The sequence below is a fragment of the Phyllostomus hastatus genome, unplaced genomic scaffold (assembly GCF_019186645.2).
Source record: "Phyllostomus hastatus isolate PE091 unplaced genomic scaffold, TTU_PhHast_1.1 phas_scaffold_585, whole genome shotgun sequence".
NCBI lineage: Eukaryota > Metazoa > Chordata > Mammalia > Chiroptera > Phyllostomidae > Phyllostomus > Phyllostomus hastatus.
Genome location: NW_025334037.1, coordinates 19817605 through 19839903, shown reverse-complemented (window position 1 = coordinate 19839903; position 22299 = coordinate 19817605). Strand labels below are relative to the sequence as shown.

At 42.1% G+C, this 22299-nt stretch overlaps 1 protein-coding gene and 1 pseudogene across 1 annotated transcript in view; both read right to left on the bottom strand.

Annotated features, from left to right (window-relative positions):
* The window catches only part of CAT (catalase), a 36876-nt gene extending 16493 nt beyond the window's left edge, over nt 1-20383 (bottom strand). Inside the window, exons 1-6 of the mRNA XM_045825204.1 lie at nt 20209-20383; nt 8464-8635; nt 7309-7419; nt 6085-6215; nt 5526-5630; nt 676-801 (exon numbers count right to left, since the gene is read on the bottom strand). Of these exons, the coding sequence (XP_045681160.1) occupies nt 676-801; nt 5526-5630; nt 6085-6215; nt 7309-7419; nt 8464-8635; nt 20209-20274 (711 nt within the window). The 5' untranslated portion in view covers nt 20275-20383. The remainder of the gene's footprint in view (nt 1-675; nt 802-5525; nt 5631-6084; nt 6216-7308; nt 7420-8463; nt 8636-20208) is intronic.
* Nucleotides 12043-12136, bottom strand: LOC123810237 (annotated as a pseudogene).
* Nucleotides 20384-22299: the final 1916 nt, after the last annotated feature.

The following is a 22299-nucleotide window of genomic DNA, read 5'->3' as shown; positions in this document are numbered from 1 at the left end:
TGGAAAGATAGCATCAAATTTTGAAAGAATGGTGAGATAGGTATTACCAACAGAACACCCCAAAAAGATACCTATGTTCAGAACAATGACTAAAAGCTAAGAAAGGCAAAGCACTGTACTTTACTGTTTGCTAAGACTCGACTCTAAACTCCAACAGAGAACTCCAGAAAGCTAGGCTAAACCCGGTAGACATCTCCTTTGGCCTAGCCTAGAGGCCTGTATTTACTCCTTACATTTGAAACTAAATAAAAAATTCAATCTTCTCTCTCCACAGAGAAAAAATTTCAATGCGCGCCTGCCAGCACCAGAAACATTGAACCAGAAAGCTGGCACAAAAGGAACATTCTCCCAAGTATGTATGGCGGAGTTACCAGGGTCCGGAAGAAGAAAGCCTGACCATGAACAGCTTTGTGGTTTTACCCTCTGGCCACAGGAGAAGGAGAGATCAGAAAGAGATCACACACAGTTCTTCTATCTGGGCATGGCGACCAGGTGGTAGATAACAAAGTGCGCATAGTACTAATCAAATAGATCAATACTCCTTATCCTTGGGGGTGGAGTGAGGGAAAGGTTGGAGAGGCCTTGCTCTTTTTGATCTCTGCCCAATCCTCAGGAGAAGGAAGGAGACGGGGGTGGTGGGAGTCTTTCACTCCTTGCCCCAAACGCAACATGTACCTTATAATGGAATTTGCAATAAACGGCCTCCCCATTCATGTTAACCAGCTTGAAGGTATGCGATCCATATCCGTTCATGTGCCTGTGTCCATCTGGAATCCCCCGATCACTGAATAAGAAGGAAACCTAAGGAACAGAAAAATAGAGCCTAAAATGTTTCCATTTAAATCAAAATAACCTAGATTTTTAGATACTCCCAAATTTCCAGAAAGTTCTTGGTATGGAACATATTAGCCATGTACCCACAGAAAAGGTTGCCATTATTATCATTTTTTAAAAAATTATATTTTATTGATTATGCTATTCAAGTTGTCCTGATTTTCCCCTCTTTGCTCCACCCCCCCAGCATCTCCCACTCCCTCAGGCAACCCCCACACCATTGATCATGTCCATGGGGCATGTATAGAAGTTCTTTGGCTTCTCCATTTCCTATACGGTCCTTTACATCCCATGGCTATTCTGTAAATACCCACTTGTACTTCTTAATCCCCTCACCTCTCCACCCATTCCTCCATACCCACCTCCCATCTGGCAACCGTCAAAACACTGTCTGTATCCATGATTCTGTCACTGTTCTTCTTGTTGGCTTAGTTTGTTTAGATTCAATTGTTGAAAGATTTTGTATTTTTTGTCATGTTATTGTTCATAGTTTGTATCTTTTTAAAAAATAAGTCCCTTTAACATTTCACATGATAATGGTTTGATGATGATGAACTCCTTTAGTGTTTTCTTGTCTGGGAAGTTCTTTATCTGCCCTTCGATTCCAAAGGATAGCTTTGCTGGGTAGAACAATCTTGGCTACAGATCCCTGCTTTTCATGACTTTGAAAATTCCTTGTCAATCCCTTCTAGCCTACAAGGTTTCTTTTCAGAAACCAGTTGGCAATCTTAGGGGAACTCCCCTGTAAGTAACTAACTTATTTTCTCTTGCCACTTTTAAGTTTCCCTCTTTATCTTTAACCTTTGGCATTTTAATTATCCTGTGTTTAGGAGTGTAAGTCTTGGGTCTCTTTGGGCCCAACTTGTTTGGGACTCTGTGCTTCCTGACCTTGCATGTCTATTTTCCTTCACCAAATTAGGGAATTTTTCTTTCATTATTTTTTTTTAAATAGATTTCCAATTTCTTGCTCTTTCTCTTATCCTTCTGACACCCGTACTATCCAAATGTTGGATCTCTTGAAGTTGTCCCAGAGGCTACATTATCCTCATTTTGTTGGATTCTTTTTTCTTGTTGTTGTTCTGATTAGTTGTTTGTTACTTCCTTATGTTCCAAATCATTGATTCCTGGCTTCATCCACTCTACTGTTGTTTCTCTGTAAATTGTTCTTTACTTCAATTAGTATATCCTTCACTTCTGACTGGATCTTTTTTATGCTGCTGAGGTCCTCACAAAGTTCCTTGAGCACCCTTATATCCAGTGCTTTGAACTCTATAGCTAAAAGATTGCTCATCTCCATTTTGTTTAGCTCTTTTTCTAGAATTTTAATCTGTTCTTTCATGTTTTTCTGCCTCCTCGTTTTGGCAGCCTCCTTGTGTTTGTTTGTATGTATTAGGTAGAGCTACTTTGACTCTGTGTCTCGGTAGTGTGGCCTAATACAGAAGGTGCCCTGTAGGGTCCAGTGGCACAGCCTCCCCTTTCACCCAAGCTGAGTACTTGAGGTATGTCCTTTGTGTGGGCTGAGTACACCCTCCTCTTGTAGTTGAGCCTTCGTTGCTATTGGCAGATCAACAGGAGGGATTTATCCAGGCCAGTCAGCTGCAAGGATTGGCTGTGACCACTTACCACCAACCCCCACCCTCTGTGGAGCATCAGGCAGGGTGGCGGTGCTCCGACACAGTCTGTAGCTGTCCACTGGGTGTGTTGGCTCTGGAGTTTCCTGGGTGGGTCAGCCCCCACCTGTTTCAACCACCCTACTTGCACTATAAAGCAATCTGAGATGGCTGCTATTTACGCCGGGCTTGGACCTTCCCAGGAGAAGCCAAGCTGTGAATCTGGGCTGGCTGTTGCTAGTGCCAGGCCTGGGGCTCACTGAGGCCAGCTACTGCCTGTTTTAGAGGATTTAAAAAGTTGTGAAGCATAAAGCAAGGCCAGCCATTCATATGGAAAAGCAGCTTCTGTGGGCCTGTAATGCGGGTGGGGTAGAGTCTCTGGGGATCTCCAAGGCAGGTCATTGTTAGCCACGTCTCAGATATGGCACCAGCTCGCTGGCTCTGTGAGTGGAGGGTTTAGAAAAGGAACAATGGCCTTGACTCACCTTGATGCCAGACACTTCAGTCTCTCCCTGGATACTGCTGGTGCCTTTCAAGCTATTACCCCAGTGCTGGAGCCCAGAGAGAGTGAGTCTGAATGGGTGAGTTGATGTGTGGGTTCTTCAAGAGGAACTGCTTGGGGTTCCAGAAGTTTCTTCCATCAACTCAATTCCTGCTGATTTTAGCAGCCAGAAGTTGTGGGGATTATCCTCCTGGCACTGCAACCCTAGGCTGGGCAGACTGGTGTGGGTCTGGGACTCCTTGCTCTCGAGATATTCCTCCCGAATTTTTATCCACCACACAAGGGTGAGGGGCCAGCCCATTCCACGTCTGTGTCCCTCCTCCCAAGCTGGATGGATGTGGTTTCTTTAATTCCACAGTTGTCAGACTTCCATTCAACTCAATTTCTGACAGTTCTGACTGTTGTTCTATATTCAGTTGTAAGTTTGATGTGGTTGTGCAAAGAGGTGAGCCATTTCTGACTATGCCACCATCTTGATTGGAAGTCCCCCATTATTATCATCTTTTTTAAAAGAATTTTTAAAATTATTTTTAAATCTTTTAATTATTTTATTGTTGTTCAATTACAGTTGTCTGCATTCCCCGCCACTCTCCCCTACCCCAGCCAAGCCCACCTCCCTCCCTTGCTCCCACCCTCCCCCTTGGTTTTGTCCATGTGTCCTTTATAGTAGTTCTGAAAACCCTTCACCCCATTATCCCCTCCCCCCTCCACTCCAGTTACTGTTAGATTGTTCTTAATTTCAATGTCTCTAGTTATATTTTGCTTGCTTTTTTCTTTTGTTGATTATGTTCCAGTTAAAGGTGAGATCATATGGTATTTGTCCCTTACTACCTAAGCTTATTTCACTTAGCATACTGCTCTCCAGTTCCATCCATGCTGTCGCAAAGGATAGGAGCTCCTTTTGTCTCTCTGCTACATAGTATTCCATTGTGTAAATGTACCATAGTTTTTTGATCCACTCATTTACTTTGTGGATCAAAATGGGCACTTAGGTTGCTTCCAGCACTTGGCTATTGTAAGTTGTGCTGCTATGAACACTGGGGTACATAGATTCTTTTGGATTAGTGTTTCAGGGTTCTTAGGATATGGTCCCACAAGCAGAACTGCTGGGTCAAAAGGCAGTTCCACTTTTAGTTTTCAAAGGAAATTCCATTCTGTTTTCCACAGTGACTCTACCAGTCTGCATTCCTACCAGCAGTGTACTAGGGTTCCCTTTCCTCCACATCCTCTCTAATACTTGTTTATTGATTTGGTTATGATAACCATTCTGACCTATGTGAAGCAGTATCTCATTGTGGTTTTAATTTGCATCTCTCTGATGGCTAGTGATGCTGAGCATCTTTTCATATGTCTATGGGCCCTCTGTATGTTCTCCTTGGAGAAGTGTCTGTTCAAGTCTTTTGCCCATTTTTAATTGGGTTTTTTGTCTTCCCAGAGTGGAGTCCTATGAGTTCTTTATATATTTTAGAGATGAAACCCTTGCCCAAGACATCATTGGCAAATATTTTTCCCATATAGTTGGTTCTCTTTTCACTTTAATACAGTTTTCTTTAGCCATGCAGAAGCTTTTTAATTTGATGAGGTCCCATTTATTTATTCTTTCCTTCGTGTCCCTTGCTTTAGGGGACATATCAGTGAAGCTATGTCCCCTAAGACATGCTGCTTCATGGAATGTCTGAGATTTTCCTGCTGATGTTTTTCTCTAGGACTTTTATGTTGTCGCAACTTATATTTAAGTCTTTTATCCACCTCAAATTTATTTTTGTGTATAGTGTAAGTTGGTGATTGAGTTTCATTTTTTTGCATGTTGCTGTCCAGATCTCCCAACACCATTTGTTGAAGAGGCTATTTTTATGCTTCTTCTCCCTTTGTCAAATATTAATTGACCATAGAGACTTGGGTTTATTTCTGGGCTCTCTGTTCTGTTCCACTGGTCTACGTATCTGTTCTTATGCCAGTACCAGGCTATTTTGATTACAGTGGCCTTGCAATACAGTTTGATATCAGGTATTGTGATCCCTCCTACTTTTTTCTTTTTTCTCAAAATTGCTGCAGCTATTTGGGGTCGTTTATGGTTCCATATAAATTTCTGAAATGTTTGTTCTGTATCTGTGAAATATGTCATTGGTACTTTAATAGGGATTGCACTGAATCTACAAATCGCTTTGAAGCAGAATGATAGATAGATCATTAGCCTCATGGCTCAAAATTTATAAATAAAAACTAAAACCAATCTGAAAACTAGCCTAACTTTGTTATTCAAAATGTATTTTAATAGTAAATTTGTTTAGTATTACTTTCCCCTCATTTCCCTAATACTTCACCTATAGACTTCAACCCTGAATATTGCTAAATATCAATTGATAATGTTTCTAGCATCACTTAAGGTCCATCACTGGAGGAAGATTAATAACATTGGTCATTATAAAATTCTTCAAGACCAAGAAATCTGAGGCAGTGCCCAAAAAGAAAGTCAGAAACCAATTCCAATAAAACAGTCAAAACTGGAGAAACGCTTAATGAGTCATAACCACAGTTCCATCCCCGGTGATAACTTAAGGAGAAAGACATGTCCCCACCTGATGCAGAGACTCGGGACGGAGGCTCCAGAAGTCCCAGACCATATCTGGGTCCTTCAGGTGTGTTTGAGGGTTTCTCTTCTGGCTGTGAACGAAGGATGGAAACTAAATGGAAAATAAGAGGGGAAAAAAACAAGTTTACAAGAATGATGGTGTCTTATACAATGACTATTCCTTGGTTTATGGGTTATAATTCTGAACATTAACAAGGAATGTTAAACTGCCAAACCCTACAGTGAAATGTACTCTCTACTTGTTTCTAGGGCAAAGGGAGTATTTTTACTAATCTGCCACATTTTGCAAGGAAAACTGGACTGCTCCCACTAAGTCAGTGAATCTTAAAATGCCAAATCTGAGACTCATGGTAACTGTAGTAGTTTGATCGTATAAAGCAATATTAAATACAGAAAAATGTGTTTTAAAAGGTAATCCAGCAGACCCAAATTCTTTTCTTTCCGCCTTTCCCAGGACTTCCCCTCAAATGCCAGTCTATATGGAATATTTAAAATCAATGTAAATCAGCACACATTTGTAGAGGGCAAAATTCTTTATCACCTACCAATATGGCATCCCTGATGAAGAAAATGGGGGTGTTATTCCCCACAAGATCCCAATTACCATCCTCTGTGTAAAATTTCACTGCAAACCCACGAGGGTCACGAACTGTGTCGGCTGAGCCCGATTCTCCAGCTAGAAGATTCAAATGGAACAAAGGAAATGTGAGCAGAGCACTTTGCATCCAGGAAGCCTAAAGTCACAAAGAAACATTGGTATCTAGCCTTTCTAACCCGTTCCCTAGAAGTAAATTAGGTGTTTAAGTGCCTAGGTTATTATTTCTACCACCCACCTGCTAAGTTGGTCTACAAAGTAAACAAAAGAATTAATTGAGAGTAATAAGAGAATACAGGCATATCTCAGTTTATTGTGGTTCACTTAATTGCACTTTATATCACAGATGTTTCGTGTTGAATGCAAGGCACCAGCAGAAAGATGATGACTGGCCTTATTGCAATAACTGCTTTATCATGGCAGTCTGGGACTGGAACCACAGTATCCTGAGGCATGCCTGTGTATGGAGTAACAGCTGAAAAGACGATCAGTTTGACATAATGAGGAAGCTTTGATCAAACAGGAAATTAAAATTTAAATTAAAATAAGGGAAGAGAATCATTGTGAAGATTAAAAGAGTTATCAAAAGTATGAAGTTGGTATTAAGAAAATGAGTTAAAATATAGGTTCTTATTCTTAACTTCACTTATAAAGATAAACTCCCAAGTATTTTTAAAATGAACAGAGACCAAAACAGAAATAGAATCACAACACTATAGTGTGTTAAGATGTAGCATGACATTAGATCTAATAGATCTAATTCTTACTAGCTCTGTTACATGAGAAAAGTCACTTAACCTCTTTGAAATAGGAATAATCCCACTTTGTAACATAAATCTACACATAAGATACGTCTGTAAGCCTGGATGGCATGGAGTTCACACTCAATAAAGGGCAGCTGTGATCACGGTTAGTGAGTAAGAGCACCAGCTCCACGATTCCGTTTGGGCCAAATGGCTTCTGCATCAGTGTGCTTCCGTAAGACCTCAAAAAACAGAATTGTAAGTAACTTCCTACATGAAGGAAGTTTCAAAATATGTTTTCTACTGTAAAATCCAGCTACAATTTGGAGAAGGGCTTGTTTTCTATCTTCTAATAAAGGTTTCTTGAAATTAAGTTGTAAATGAACCCAAATAAGGTACAGGAATAGCACTCAAGCAAAAAACCAACTTACCAACCGTGGAGAATCGAACTGCAATCGGAGTCCTCTTTCCAACATGCTCAAACACCTTTGCCTTGCAGTATTTGGTAATGTCATGGGTGACCTCAAAGTAGCCAAAAGCCCCTAACGAGAAAGACAGAGACATCCTCATCATGAGACCATCACTCAGACTATCAGACCCTCAGTAGGCATCTAGGTGACAAGAGAAACCGACAGTTTAGCACTGGCCTTCTAGGGGCCCCCAATACGATGGGGAAGGGGAGACATCCAAACACAAAATGATGAGAGTAGCATGCAAAGGACTGTTATTGTTCAGTGCTAAATTTGGTGCTGCACAGCTGGAGTCAAGAGGAGGAGGAGTGGGGCTGGCAATGACTAGTCAAGGTTGCCCCAAGGACACAGGGCCTGAGACAGCCTTGAAGTCCAGGTAGGACTTGGGAGGGAAAGAACAGGGAGAAAAGAAAATTCAGGGAAAGAAAGAATCGACACTTAGGAAGGTCACTGCAGAGCTAAACAACAAACTGAACGACATATCAAAGCCACCGTGGAAAAGGCGTGCTAAGATAACCTGGGAAGGTCGAAGGGGAAGTAAAGAAATTAGGAAATCCTAATTGGGAGTCCAAGTAAGCAGCTAAGAGAAAAATGTTTTCTTCCTTTCTATCAAATTTTCTTTTTCCTATTGAGTTTTGGCTTTCTTTTAAACACCACCTCCATCTTTTGTTTCTGTAATATATGCAAGATAAAAGCTTTATAGAAGTTTTGGACCTCCCCACAAAATAACCACAAACCCACCACCCTAACACAACTATCCTCAATTTTGCACAGCTCATCCCATTCTTTATTCAGTTAGTGCACCACCAAAATCTAGTTATAGTTATAGCAGGTTAGTGTCTGTATATCCATATTTTCATTCCCTCACTAAACTGTATAATGAAAGAAAAGGAAGATTACTTTTCTTTTCAGTAAGATAAAGTATTTTATACATAATGTTCACTCCAGGTAAATAAGCAGCATTTAATTACTAATCTTGATGGACATTTGTTTTTCCTTTCTCCCAGGAATGGAGATTTGGCACTTCTATTAAAGGAGCTCCAAACCTCTGGAAACTAATTTCTAACCCAGGTCTTATGAAACGATCCTTTTACAACAAACGGGCACAGCTCTCACCTGCCCCTTTAGCATGCACGACTCTCTCAGGAATTCTCTCCCGGTCGAAGTGAGCCATTTCATCAGTGAAAACCACATCCTGAACCAGAAGGGGCCCCCGGGGCCCCAGCGTCATGATATTCAGTTTGTCTCCTATGGGATGACCGGCCCCAGTGGTGAGGACATCAGGTTTCTATGTGAACATGTGAGAAAAAGAGAGCAGGAGGGTCAGTACAAAACCACAAACAGAACAGCAACGAAAAACCATGTGAATTTACACTGTCATAATTTACACAGCATTTTGCAATTTTCAGACTTTCTACTTAAAATCTGCTTCAATTTTTTGTGTCCAAAGTATTAAAAGATATGCCACTGTCCTAAATTTATAGTCGGGTCTCGGAAGTCCTTGATAAACCTCAACACCAATCTGCTAGGAAATCTGCTCTGAAGAGTGTAAAGATAAGCAACCTGCCAACCAGCTCAGCTCCTGCTCTAGATACAGACATTGGACTCCACACCCCAGACAGGGACCCCCAAAAAGGGATCATATGCACTCAGCGTGGAATGTCCAAACTAACAGCGAGAGGATGGTCTCTGGAGAAGCTACAATATTAGTTAGTGCTCTACTCATAACTTACAAACATTTTATTCCAACAACAGGTGTGAAAGTGGGTCCATCCTGCTCATTCCTCTCAAGCAACGCATAGCGGCTCTGTACAATATTTCTTTTCAATTCCCCAAACAGAAAACGTCCATGGCTTTTATTGTCACTGAATATAAACCATTATTGGTAAGGTGGATAATAGTGTTCATTTTCTAAAGATGTCAAATGTCTCTGAAATAGGATAGGTTATTTTACTGTAATAAAGCATTGGTTCTAATCCACTCGATTCTTCCGTTTCAGGTACATCAGAAGCCCCTCGGCCGACCCTCCTCTAGGGAGGGAGCAGTGTGTTTTCAGCCCGCTGTGATCCTGGGCGACTCGCAGCTTCATCTTCGTTCATTGTCACACACTCTGATTTTGAGGCCGGACAGGACAGCGAGCTCCCCGGGGCCTTCCCCCGTGCTGGGACGTCAGGGGAGATGAGTGGGTGAGCCACACCTGTCCTGGAGGACAGCTCACACGCGTCTACTGATGAAAGTCAACAGCCCCACGTTCACCTCCCCGAAGAAAGCATTCTGCTCGCAATTTCCACAGCCTGCAGTGGAGTATATGACAACATTTACTCTCAGCGCACAGCTGTCCTGAATATTAAAATAAAGGTAGTACCTGCCTCTTAAAAACAACTATAAAAGTACTGTGAGCTCTTTGGGAAAATGCACTCAAGAAGAGATCTGAAGAAGGCTCTCTCACACACTAATTAAACCTTAACCACTAAGCGTTCTGCTCGCATTGAAGTTGGAAGAGGTCAACCTGGCTCCACGGAGAAACCCTGAGCACTGGCCTCACCGAACTCTGAGCTCTGGCCTGGGTCCCACTTCCAGCACTGCCAATCGCCACATGTACAGCTACCAGCAAGTTACTTATTATTTCTGAGTTGCCAGTTTTCATCTGCAGAGTGGACAAAAAAAATGACTACCACCCAGAGTGAATACATGGATTAAAAGACTAAATGTATGCAAAATGCAGGCCACACACTCAAGCACATACGTGCTACCACTGCACTGGCTATGAGACGCTGACCTGATAACAGAAGCAAAGCCTTTTAGGTTTTATTTCTTAGAGACCATGACAGATGCGTAGGATCCATCCAGACTCTCTCAACCTACCCCTCACCCACCCGGCAGCAAACCCTTCCAAACTGTACACAGTGTAAGGGGCAACGGTTACCACCAATCACACCACTCTCTTCTGAAAATCCACGTGTGTATGTCACACATCAACACTGTATACTTTCATGTAAAATTTAAAGTAGAAAATGAATCACAAAAAGGAGTTAAATTATACAACTTCCCCTTTAGTTTAAACCTAAACCTTAACTTTTCAACCTTGGCTGTCACTGGAATCACCGGGGCACTTTTTAAAGCACAGTGTTGCCTGGATCAGCACCCTGTTTAGTGACGTCATTAGTCTGGGTGACACCTGGGAAGAAGGACTTTTTAACTTCCTAGGTGACTCCTAGACGAAGCCGGGAGTAAAAACCACCGACCTACCACTTCTGCATGATCTGCGGAGTGTCATTTACATCCCTGCATCCCCAATGCTGGATAGGGGCTGCCACTAACAGATGAGACCACATCACATGTCCCCTCCTTGTGACCAGGTCAAGATGATAAGGTCAATAATAAAAACCACGTCCAAAGGAGGCAGTTGCAGAGTACTTCAATGAATTAATAAATCAATCTATTGGTCAACTAAAAAATGAGATGCTGTTGCCTGATGCCACTGAATCACAGAACCTTAGCGTGGGAGTGCTGGAATCTGGCCCCCACGGGGCCCCTCCCACCAACGCAGGAACCGCCTCCCTAACACCCGCCCTGTTAAGGAGTGAAATGTGCACTTGTGAGTTATAAATAGAGCATTCAATATCTCTTCCAATTCCCTGCTCTACTAGGTCAATTGTCCTCATTTTTAGCAGCTTTCCTTACACAAGCTAATATATACGTAATTTGCCTTCAAAATACATGGGGCAGGAAAAGCTTCAGCAGAGTCAGCAACACAGAAGGGAGGCCAGTGGCAGAGACCAGAAAGGGACGATCCCCAACTTCAACAGATGTTCCGGGCGACCTCAGATAACACGTACTGAACTAAGGGTAAGAGAGAATTTTATATTGGTTGGGATGAAGAGTTAATGCAATGAACCTTTGCTAAATAAAATGAGGGGTGGGACTGGGAAATGGACTATGGAAAGCAAATTTTTATAAATCATTTCTGAAAAAGCTGCAAGGCTTTAGAGAAGCTTCTAGAAGATAACAATATTCCAGTGTGCACAGAGGTGTTGCCTCATAATGCCCTCTGATCTCAGTAGTGCCCATGTTATGGGGAAATGAAAATGCACACTCTGGGGTTAAGGGTTCTTCCAAACAGAACACAAGGCAAAAGGAGTCAAAAGCAGTTATTTAATGTATCTGCTTGCCTCAAAGGAAGCTGTATTCCAACTACATCTCCAAAATACTACAAAACAGGCAACCTAATTACCTCCTTAGCTTCCCTTTTCCACTCTCTAGGAAGACTTAGAGTCAGGAAGAAAAGATGCCTTAAGATTTAAATTAAAATCACTCAACAGCATTCAAAAAATATTTGCTGAGTACCTACTATGCGTTAGGTGCTGGGGACTAAAGCAGCAAACATCAAAATTCCTGCTCTCGTGGAGCTTATATTCAATTGAGAATGTTAAGTATTATGTTATTTAGAGTAGCAAAAGCTTAGAAAGAGCTTAAATGTTCAAAAATAAGGAAACAATTAATTACTGATGGTACAACCATAAGATGAAATATTATACCACCATTAAAATTTTTACCCACAGAAAAACTTTAATAACAATAAAACTATTATTACATTTAGGTGTTATAATTATGTATTTTCATTTTTTTAGATTTCTATTTTCTTCTCTAAAATTATTTTTAAGTCAGAAAGTCCTTTTCTATATCTAAATAGCAAAAGATTTCTTTTTTAAAGATTTTATTTATTTTATTTTTAAACTGATAAGAACAGATACTACACTTGATCTTAGCCAAAAGGCCGAGAAGCGGTATTTATTTTATTTTTAGAGACGGGGAAGGAAGGGAGAAAGAGAGGGAGAGAAACATCAGTGTGTGGTTGCCTCTCACACACGACCCCCTGGAGACCCAGCCCACAACCCAGGCATGTGCCCTGACTGGGAGTCAAACCAGCCACCCTTTGGTTCACAGGCCAACACTCAATCCACTGAGCCACACCAGCCAGGGCTAAGTATCAAAAGTTTTTCAAATTAGTTATATTTTTATATTGACTTAATGAAGGCAATATGATCCATTCTCACATAATAAACATAAAATTCCTAAAGATATTTTTAATGAATAGAGTATATCACTAAAAGTGTCCACTCCTAATAACTTTTTAAATTACTTCCTAAAAACTCCCTAAAGCATGCTTAGTTTTCACTTGCCTATGTAAATTTAGAGACAATTGAAATTTTATTTGAAGATCTACACCACGTCTTCAGCTTTAAATGACTTTATATAAAACAAAGAAACAAAAAATACATATATATATATATATATATAATCATTTTTAAGGGCGAAGTCCCTAATAAGACTCCTCCACTCTCTTCAAAGAAATAATTACAACTCAGAAGGAAAATGCTTCAAGAGTGAGCCCCTGTTCAGTACAGGCCCTTAAACAAATGTAAACTACCATATTTCATCAATGATAACATAGGCAATTTCCAAATCATTTTTAATTACAGTTGACATGCATTATCATATTAGTTTATACTGTATCATTATATTAGGGATGGCTTCACATTCTCAGATATCAATACAGAATATACCTGATATTTTCCAGCAAACTGCTGCCTAACAGTCTACATTTATTCAGCAAAGATTCATCAAGTACCCACAATGTGCACACTCATGTACAGAAAACCAAGGACGATCCTGGCCCTCAAAAACAAATTTGGTGGGAGCAGGGACTGGCAGCGTCCAGGCCTCCTGGGAAGGGGAGAGGTGTGCCTGACCCAGCAGTTTGGGAAAAGGACCCAGGGCTGCCCTGGCTGCACCACCCCTTCTACCCCCCAACCCCCACCCCAGACCTTTCCTCCATAGAAACCAGCAGGGCCCAGGTGGCAAGCCCAGGCGGCTCACAAGCTTCTTGCTCCCCTGGGGGGTGGGAGCAGGGTAGGCCTGGTGATCTCCAGGGCTGCCTTATCTCCAGAAAACCTTCTTGGCCAAAACTCTACACCACACTGTCTAATCAGGCCTCTGCCAGTAATAAAGATAATATTTTGATCTCCACCCATTCCGCTGACTTGTTTATCTCGAGCATCTTGAGCATGGGATGTGTGTATGAGAAGCTTTATTTGTTGGAGACACTCACACCCAAAAACATCACTAATAACAGCTTGCCAAGCAGGCATTGTTCTACGCTCTTCACTCATGTTACCACATTTAATCTGCCTCTCTGAAGCACGTACTATTATTATTCCCAATATACAGAAAAGGAAACGGAAGCACTGGGAGGCTATACAACTTGCTCAAGGTCACCCACCTAGAATGGGGAAGAATCAGAATGTGAACCCAAGCAGGCAGGCTCAAAAACCCTAACTCTTAACCATAACACTATCCTGCCTCTTAAAACAACGTAGTTGACATGTCCTGTCCACATTCTAGGGCCTGGGGAGCCCTCATATGTTGCAATGCAGAGATGAATTCCCACAATTCCTCAAGGTAAAAATGTTTAGCCCATTTTAAATATGGAGAAACCAAAGGGGGTGGGGGGTGAAGTCACCTGCACAAGTGGTGAAGTCACAATTTGAATCTGGCCCCTAAAGCCTGGCCCTTCACTGACTGACTAGACTAAATGAAAGCACTACAAACTGTCTGTGACCACCGTAAGAAAATTAGAGACTTCAGAGACATATCCACCAAGGCAATGTGTGAAGCTTATTCAGATCTGGATTGGAACAAAGCATTAAAAAAGCGACAGAGTCAGCATCAGGGGTCTCCATGACCACTGCCAGGCCGGTGATTCCCTAGGAGGACACGGAACTCAGCACCTAGGCATACTCAGGCTGTAACACATCACAGCATTTTCATTCAAAGCAAAATCAGCAAGGAGAATGGATGCATGGGGTGAAGTCCAGAGGAAACCAAGGTGAGCTTCCAAGAGTCCTCTCCCAGTGGAGTGACACAGGACACACTTAATTCCCCCAGCAACAAGTTGTGGCAACATCTGTGACACTGTGTCTAGCAAGGAAGCTCACTGAAAACCCAGCGCCCAACATTTGCATTGGAGGCTGATCACGAAGGCAACTTCTGACTCCCAGAAGCAAAGCAGATGCTCAGCATAAACTGCATTGTGTGCACCATCAGCTTAGGCACAGCAAGCCATTCTTATCAGCTGGTCGGGGAGGCACCTTTCCAAAATCCAAGTTCCAGAGCCAGCCAAGGGGGCCCCCTTGCAAATACAGGCATCTCCCCTTATCCACGGTTTGACCTCCTGTAATTTCAGGTACCAGCAACCACCTGCAGTCTGAAAATATCAAATGGAAAATTCCGAAGATTTTGAAAGAGCCTACATCCACATGACTTTTATTTCAGCATAGTTATAATTGTTCTGTTATTATTAGTTACTGTTGTTAGTTTCTTATTGCCTTATTGTGCCTAATTTATAAATTAAACTTTACCACAGGTCTGTACGTATTAAAGAAAAAGAGTGTGTGTGTGTGTGTGTGTGTGTGTGTGTAAATAGGGTTTGGTAATATCTGTGCTTCCCAGTGTCGGTCCTAAAACCTCCCCCGAGAATAAGGGAGGACCGCTAGAGTTGCCGATATTTTTTTTCCTTTGTTCTTGGTGAGTTGCCAACAAGAAATGATCAACACGTTGTTAGTGGTTTCAAATAATTAACAAATATTTAGAATAATCCTATGAAAAACAAAATTGAAAATGCATAGAATAATGGCTGTTAGGAAAGAAGTTCTCTCTGTCTTGAAACTGTCTTTATTAAATAATAGTCCGGCAGCACTGGGAGCTGGAAGGTCCTTCAATTTAAAAAAAAAGTAGGGAACAAGGGAGAGAAAGAAAGTTTCAAAAAATAAAGGAAAATTGATCCATAAATGTAAAGATTCCTTTACTCTTCGCAACAGAAATTATATTAGTCACAACACTCGGAAAGAAAATAAAAGAACAAAAAATGAAGAGAGAATAAAAATAAATATCTGCTTATTTTTATATTTTTGCAATAAGCCTCTTTTTCCCTACCTGGAAAAAATATAAAGTGGTCTAAATATTTGCAAACAGAAATAGAAGCTCAGAAACTTTTACTCCATTACTCAACAACGTGTCTATCTGCCTCTCCGCCCCTGGCCCCCAACACAGCATGGCCCAGCAATTCCATTCCTAGGTAGTTCCCGGGAGAAATGAAACCACGTGTGCACAGGGCATTAGATTATCGATTACCGCTTCAGCCATCCCAAATCCTGGCAGTGTTACTTCAATGCAGTAATCGAGTTACTGGAAAAAATACACAGACCCTCACAGGCACTTCTTATGACTCACTGGCAGGAAAGGAGCTAAAACCCAACCTCTCTCCCAGGTAAAAAGGGAACTGTTTTAAAAGATAGGTTTTAAATAATCATCCAATTTTTAAGGGAGCAGAGGCCACTAATTAAGCCTAAGTGTTGCCATGGGAGAGCCAGTGGCATTCTAAGCAGTGAACAACAAAGTTCCATTTAAGTTTCATCCAAAGTGACTAGGAATACCTGGAAAACCTACCTCCCTCCTCCGAAAGGACTTTGAAAAGAAATAAAAATTTTCAAGAAAATTGGAGTCATATCTATGAGCCTCTGTGATTCAATGTTCACTCATTAAAGTTTACAAAACTCCCAGTTCACTTGTCAGCAACAGAATCTGACCACAAGGAGAGACGCCCAGTAACTTGCTTTCCCGCTGGCAGCACTCTGACTGCAGAGGAGAATACACCCAGCGTGGCATCTGGGTCTCGGAGGAGGAGGACACTACGTGGTGCCATCTGACAGCAGTCCAAACCGAGAGCTTGCACAGCTCAGCAAAAGTAAAAACAACTTGGGGAGCGAGGGAGGGAATACTGATACAGAGCTTCCCACCTATATAAAAGCATTTGCTGCCCTGGCTGGTGTAGCTCAGTGGATTGGGCATGAGCTGTGGACTACAGGGTCATGGGTTCGATTCCCAGTCAGGGCACATGCCTGGGTTGCAGGCCAAGTCCCCAGTGGGGGCCACATGAGAAGCAACCACACATTGATATTTCCCTCCCACTCTTTCTCCCTCCCTTCCCCTCTCTCTAAAAATGAATAAAAATAAAAAATCTTTAAAAGAAAACAAAACAGAAAAAAAAAAAAGCATTTGCCAAGCAGGGGAGATTTTAAAAACATTTTCACCATTACTGTCAAAATGTTCTAACAGAAAGAACATTTTAATGTCAGAAATAAAAAAGGAAATAATCTTTAAAAAGTGTTGATGTCTTTTTGCCTTTCGCCACATCACACGCAAATGGCTGGACAGATTTTCACCAAACACAGAGTGTATGCTTTGGATAATGCAGTAGGGTCAGCTACCTGGACACAAGGATACAATACATTTCCCAGCCTCCCTCATGGTCAGGTGAGGCCATGTGACAGACTTTTAGCCACACAATGTGAGTAGAAGTGACCTACACCACTTCCAGCCTGACCCCTAGACCTCCCATACACACCCGTGGTCTCAACCTTCTGTGGCTGGACAGCGATGCACACGCAACCTCGACAGTCGTGTGTTGACAAAGCAGGGGCCTCCCTCAGCCTGAAGCCTTCAATAACTGTGGGCAGCAGGGTTACACTCCCCTCTTCTACCACAGACCACTTTGGCTCATCATGTGTGAGAGAAAGAAGTTTCTAGTATGTTCACACCACTCTACATTTTGAGATCTATCATTACAGCACTTAGCCCACACATGATTTAACTTTAAATATGGGCTATGAATCAATAATAAAAAGGAAATCCAATTTTTAAAAATACTTTATTTATTTCTAGAGAGAGGGGAAGGGAGGGAGAGAAACATCATTGTGTGGTTGCCCCTTCCATGCCCCCAGCTAAGGACCTGGCCTGCAACCCAGGCATGCACCCTAACTGGGAATCGAACCGGCGACCCTTTGGTTCACAGGCCAGCACTCAATCCACTGAGCCACACCACCCAGGGCAGAAAACCCAATTTTTAAAGAACAAAATATTTCAACTAATACTTTCAAAGAACACATACCTATAGTCAATAAGCATACAAAAAGATGCTCAGCACCACTGACCATCAGAGCAACTCGAGTTACAACTGCAATAAGATGCCACTTCACAGCCACCGGGAGAGCTAAAAGACTGACAGCACCAAAAGCTGACAGGATGTACAGCATCCTGGAACTCTCATACACCGATGACAGCAGTGAAAAATGGTATAACCACTTTGGAAAAAGACTGAGCTGTTTCTCATAAAACATTCACATACCCTATGACCCAGCAATTCTACTCCTGAGTATTTCCCAAGAGAAATGAAAGCATGTGTGCACAAAAGACTTGTATAAGAGTTTTCATAGGAACTTTATTCATAATAGCCAAACCCTAGAAATAGCCCAGGTATCCAGCAACAGCATAAACAAATGGTGGTGTATCATTCAACACAATGCACTCAGCAATTAAAAAAAAAAAACAAAAACTGATGCATGCAACAATATGAATGAATCTGAACAGACTTTTTAGTCTTAAAACATTGTTGTTGAATGAAAGAAGCATTACACAAAAAAGTGATGATTCAAATCAGTGAGTGATTCAAAAAGAAAATCAACAGTGGTTGCCTAGGGCAGGATTGTAGGAAATGACTGGGAAAGGTCATGAGGGAGATTTCCAGGGTGGTGATCACCTTCTATCGGGAGTAGGATTCACAGGTGTATATATCATAGAACGGCCCACTTAATTTTTGTGTATTTCACTGTGTTTAAGCATTACCTTAAAAACATAAGCATCGTGCTCTGTTCATTTGTATGCTTAGTGTTAAGGGGTAAAGTCTACTGATACAAACAACTTACTCTGAAAAAAAAATGGGTTAATGAATGTATGAAGGAATGGATGGAGGGAACACATGTAATAAAAGATATATAACAAAATGCTCATTGTAGAGTCTAGATGGTGGACATATGGGTATATACCACAGAATTCTTTCAACTTTTCTGAATGTTAGAAATGTTTGATAATAAAGCACTGAAAAATTATACAGGCTTTGTGACATATGCAAAATTCCTTTCGCGGGGTATGAGGCAGAAGTCACTTCAAAAAAAATCAGCTGTTTTCACTCAGAGCATCTGAAAGTGAGGAATAACAAGACATTAGTGGAACTGACAATCAGGACAATGTGCACCGTGCATGACAATGCCAAGGGCAGAGGAAACAGCAATATCTCAACCACTAGTCCCCTAATTATGTATGTGCTTTGTGGGCCAGCTGTTTCTGACAGGGGCAACCATGAGGGGTACATCACCGGCAGGGTCTTCAGGACTTAACAACAGCTCGTGATTCGCCCAGACAACGAAGAGGCAAGCTAGCCTCAGGATGAAGGGGAGTCCTTTAAAAGGAACACATTTTGTTTTATGAAAAATGCATGACATTGTCCACATTTTTCTCAGTTCACCAAATATTCATGAAAACTTCTGTGTGAATTGGATTTAGCAACCACTGGGTATGGAAAAGTCCTGCCCGCCAACAGGTGACTTCTGATTCTGACTCCGCCACAACCGAGTTGCCTGTGCTTGACAAACAAGACTCCAAGTCTCTCTGGTTCACTCTGATTAAAAAAGTACGAAAAACTGAACTAGCCTACTGGCATACAATAAAGGACAGGATGGGAGGGATTTTCCAGGCCCTAAGAGAATGGCAGCCCTCTCACAAACAGGGAACTAACTATAAATCAATCCATGTGCCCTTAGTATGAATACTCATTTCAGGAATACTATGTCAGTTTTGAAAAAGAACACTAGGCAAAATGAGGAAAAACGGAACTCTAGTCCTCTGCCATTAACCAGCTGCCCCCAGACCTGAGCAAGTCCCTCAGACTCTCTGGGCCAATTTGATAAAAAGACGACTCAGGCCAGATGTGCTCTTATCTAATCCAGCTTCCTCAAAGATGCTCTTGAAGGCTCTGGGTTCAGGCCAAGAACGCCTCACCCACCACCACTGGGCCCAAGCCCTACACATCTTCAAAGGTCTTGTTAAGACTTCACCTTTTTGGGGAAGCCTGTCAGGCAAAGTCAGTCCCTCCCTTTACACTTTACAGACACCTATACAAGAGCCCCCACCACAATGGATAGCAATCACCTTTCTGTATTGTGTCCCAGACTTTGAGCTTCAGGACATCCTAGTTCAGGCCTCACTAGATTTTGTACGCCTCCTCCCAGCACAGTGCCTTGTACATACACGCACTCAAAGAATGTGTGTGAATAAACGTATTAATTAATCCCTATTGTCGCTTCTAGCCCTAAGATGCTAGGGTTGATGTTTTCCAGTGCAAATAAAAATAACGGATGTGAAATTCTTTTATTTATTAGTTTAATGCTGTAAATACTAAGTATCAGTCACCGTGACTGGTGTTGGGGTCATCGAGAAAATAAAACACGGTCCCTAATTCCATGGCAGTCTGCAAATATGAAAACGTGTAGTTATTGTTCAAGCAAGATCAAAACAGAGCCTGTTCTCACTTCCCCCTTCACTTCCTTTCTCGAAGCTGCAGCCTCTCTGCCTCTTTCTGCACGCGCCTCCATTTCTCCCTCAGACTGTGACCTCCGTCCCAGCTGGCGAAAGTGCAAAATTCCGAGCCAGCCACCCGCGCCCTACAAGCCTGCACCAACACTCGTGACAAACCCTGCAGGCCCGCTCTCCCGCCCCCCGCCCCCCCCGCCCCAGGGCCCTCATCCCTCCTCCCCGCGAATGTAGCTCCATCTGGAACAAAAAAGCAGCCCCACGCCCAGTCCGCCCAGTCCGTGATCAGGGGTACAGCCCAGGAACGTCACCGCGCTGGGGGACGCCAAGGCCGTTACTCGCGGGTGTTCGGCTTTCGGAGAGCGCAGGGTGTACCTGCGTGGTCCGCTGCTCCTTCCAAAACTTCATCTGGTCGCTGGCTGGATCCCGGCTGTCAGCCATGGTGTCAGGCTTGCGTCGCAGATCGTTATACGCGACCTCGGCTCTAGTGTCTTCACCCTCAGCCGGCCAAAGCGTCCACCGCGCGTCTGCAGCCCGGGCTGAAGTGGGTGACTTTAGCTTCGGCCAATCAGCTCCGCCCCTCGTCCCAGAAGGAGGGCTGCCTTCTGATTGGCCCTTGCTGCGCCAGGCCAAACAGAATTACAGCCAAGTAAGGGCGGGGCAGAGGGGTCAGGAGCTGGGTGGGCGATGAGAGGAGGGATCTGGAGCCTGGTTTTATGGAGGGAGGTGCGACCTGAGTACTGGGAAAGGCTGGAGAGCGGTGGAACAGGGAGGGGAGCCACCCCCAGGATTAATGAACCCAGGGCGGACACTCCCCGGCCCACTCCGCTTACGGGACCTTGACTCTCACCCTGGTTATCAGAATCTTTCAGGCTGTCCTGCGGAGTAGCTGTTGGTGGCCTGCCAGCTTTGCAGGGGCACTGATGGGTGGGGCTTTGGATTCTGTAAACCTGCTCTCAGCTCTTTATAAGTCAGGAATCCTTGGTTGAAGTTCTCTGGGCAAAATGAGGTTTTGACATACCCTAAAGGTAGTATTATTTACAACTGAAGGATTGATGGGAATTTGGAAGAAATGCCGACACTGATTCTGCAATTAAGTCTCATCTAGTAATCTTACTTTCAAGTATTACATTATTTTTTCTTTAAGACACACTATGCACAGAAAAACATGCCATTTTGAAAAATGTAGAAAAATGAAACATTGACAAGTTCTTGATGGTGTTAATAGTCTAAAATTCATAACAAGAGAGGTCAACCTTTTAGAGTCGTCTTTGGATTAGCAACTCCCTCTTTTTCAATGCCTACTATGTGCTAGAGGCTGCTAGACAGTTGCTAGACTATTGCTTAATCTTAACAATCTCATGATGAAAATGTATTATTCCCATTTTAAATATGAAGAATCTGATGCTTAAGAGAGGTGGAGGAACTGATCTAAAGCTTAAATATTAGTTAAATGTTAGAGCCTTGACCATCTGTCTTCCAATTTCAAAGTGTGGGCCCTGAACCACTATGCAATCCTTCCTATCTAAGAATATTGAAAAATTCTGTGTCTTTAAAGAGCAACATAGTTGGAAAGTAAAATATTTAGTTAATCATTGACTAATTTGTCATTGTAATCAAATGAATTGAATGATTTTTTTTCCCCTCAGGTGTTAAGATTTATATTTAAAAGGTGAAAAGTAAAATATCTAGTAAGTCAGGGACTAGTTTATCATTTTAATCAAATGGTTGAATGATTCCCCCCACCAAGTGCTAAAGACTTATCTTGAAACACCTCTGATATATAAATATACTACCATCTTTGTATTAAAAGTTCTCAGCCTTTAAGTTTGATTTTGTAAATCGAACCACACATGATGTCTGTGATACATTGTATCTGATAGTGTAAATGTCGGATGTTCTTGATTTTACAAAAGTGCAACATCAAGAATCTGAATCAGCGATTTTCAACCTTTTTCAATTAGTTCATGGTATACATAAGCTAATTACAAAACTCTACGGCATACCAAAAGATATATGTTTTGCTAATCTGACAAAAAAAGTAGATATAATATTTATTCCTTCACACCAGATGGCTATTGTTGTGTTGGCTGTTGTCATTTTTTTATTCGACAATGTAAGAGAACAGAGGTCAGTGCCTCTGACTAAATAGTCAAGTATTGCATGTTTTAAAAATTCTCATGGCTCAACAAACAACAAAAGCTGGCAAGGCTGTGATGAAAAAGGAACCTTCATGCCCACTGTTAGTGGGAATGCAGCCACTGTGGAAAGCAGTATGGAGTTTCCTCAAAGAATTAAAAATGAAACTGCCTTATGACCCAGTGATTCCAGTTCTAGGAATATATCTAGAGAAACCTGAGATGGTATAGCAAAAAAATATGCACCCCTATGTTCATAGCAGTGTTATCTACAATAGCCAAGATCTGGAAACAGCTCAGGTGCCCATCAGTAGACGAGTGAATAAAA